We start from the raw sequence: 308 nt of genomic DNA on the forward strand, positions 1-308 counted from the left end.
GCAGTGCAGCGCCGTGGGCGGCTTCTCCACGTGCAGGGCGTTGAACTTCTCCACGATGTTGGTAAGCTTCAGGTTCTTCTCCAGGCCCGGCTTCTGGTTGTAGGCCTGGTTGCACTCCGGGCAGCGCACCAGGCCGCTGTCCTTGGCCCACGCCTCGCCGATGCATCCCCGGCAGAAGTTGTGTTTGCACGGCAATTGCACCGGCTCCACGAAGACATGCAGGCAGATGGGACAGATGAGTTCCTCCTCGAAGCAGTTCTTCCAATTCTCCGCCATGGCGGCTGCGGGCAGGGGGGCCCGGGCAGGCC

The 308-nt window shown here is 64.0% G+C and overlaps 1 protein-coding gene across 1 annotated transcript in view; it reads right to left on the reverse strand.

The window, feature by feature from the left end:
• TRIM8 (tripartite motif containing 8) overlaps positions 1-302 on the reverse strand; it is a 13,365-nt gene extending 13,063 nt beyond the window's left edge. Inside the window, exon 1 of the mRNA XM_015559270.1 lies at positions 3-302. Coding sequence (XP_015414756.1) covers positions 3-276 — 274 coding nt within the window. The 5' untranslated portion in view covers positions 277-302. The remainder of the gene's footprint in view (positions 1-2) is intronic.
• Between the last annotated feature and the right edge of the window lie 6 nt (positions 303-308).

Source organism: Myotis davidii, unplaced genomic scaffold (assembly GCF_000327345.1).
Source record: "Myotis davidii unplaced genomic scaffold, ASM32734v1 scaffold332, whole genome shotgun sequence".
Classification (NCBI taxonomy): domain Eukaryota; kingdom Metazoa; phylum Chordata; class Mammalia; order Chiroptera; family Vespertilionidae; genus Myotis; species Myotis davidii.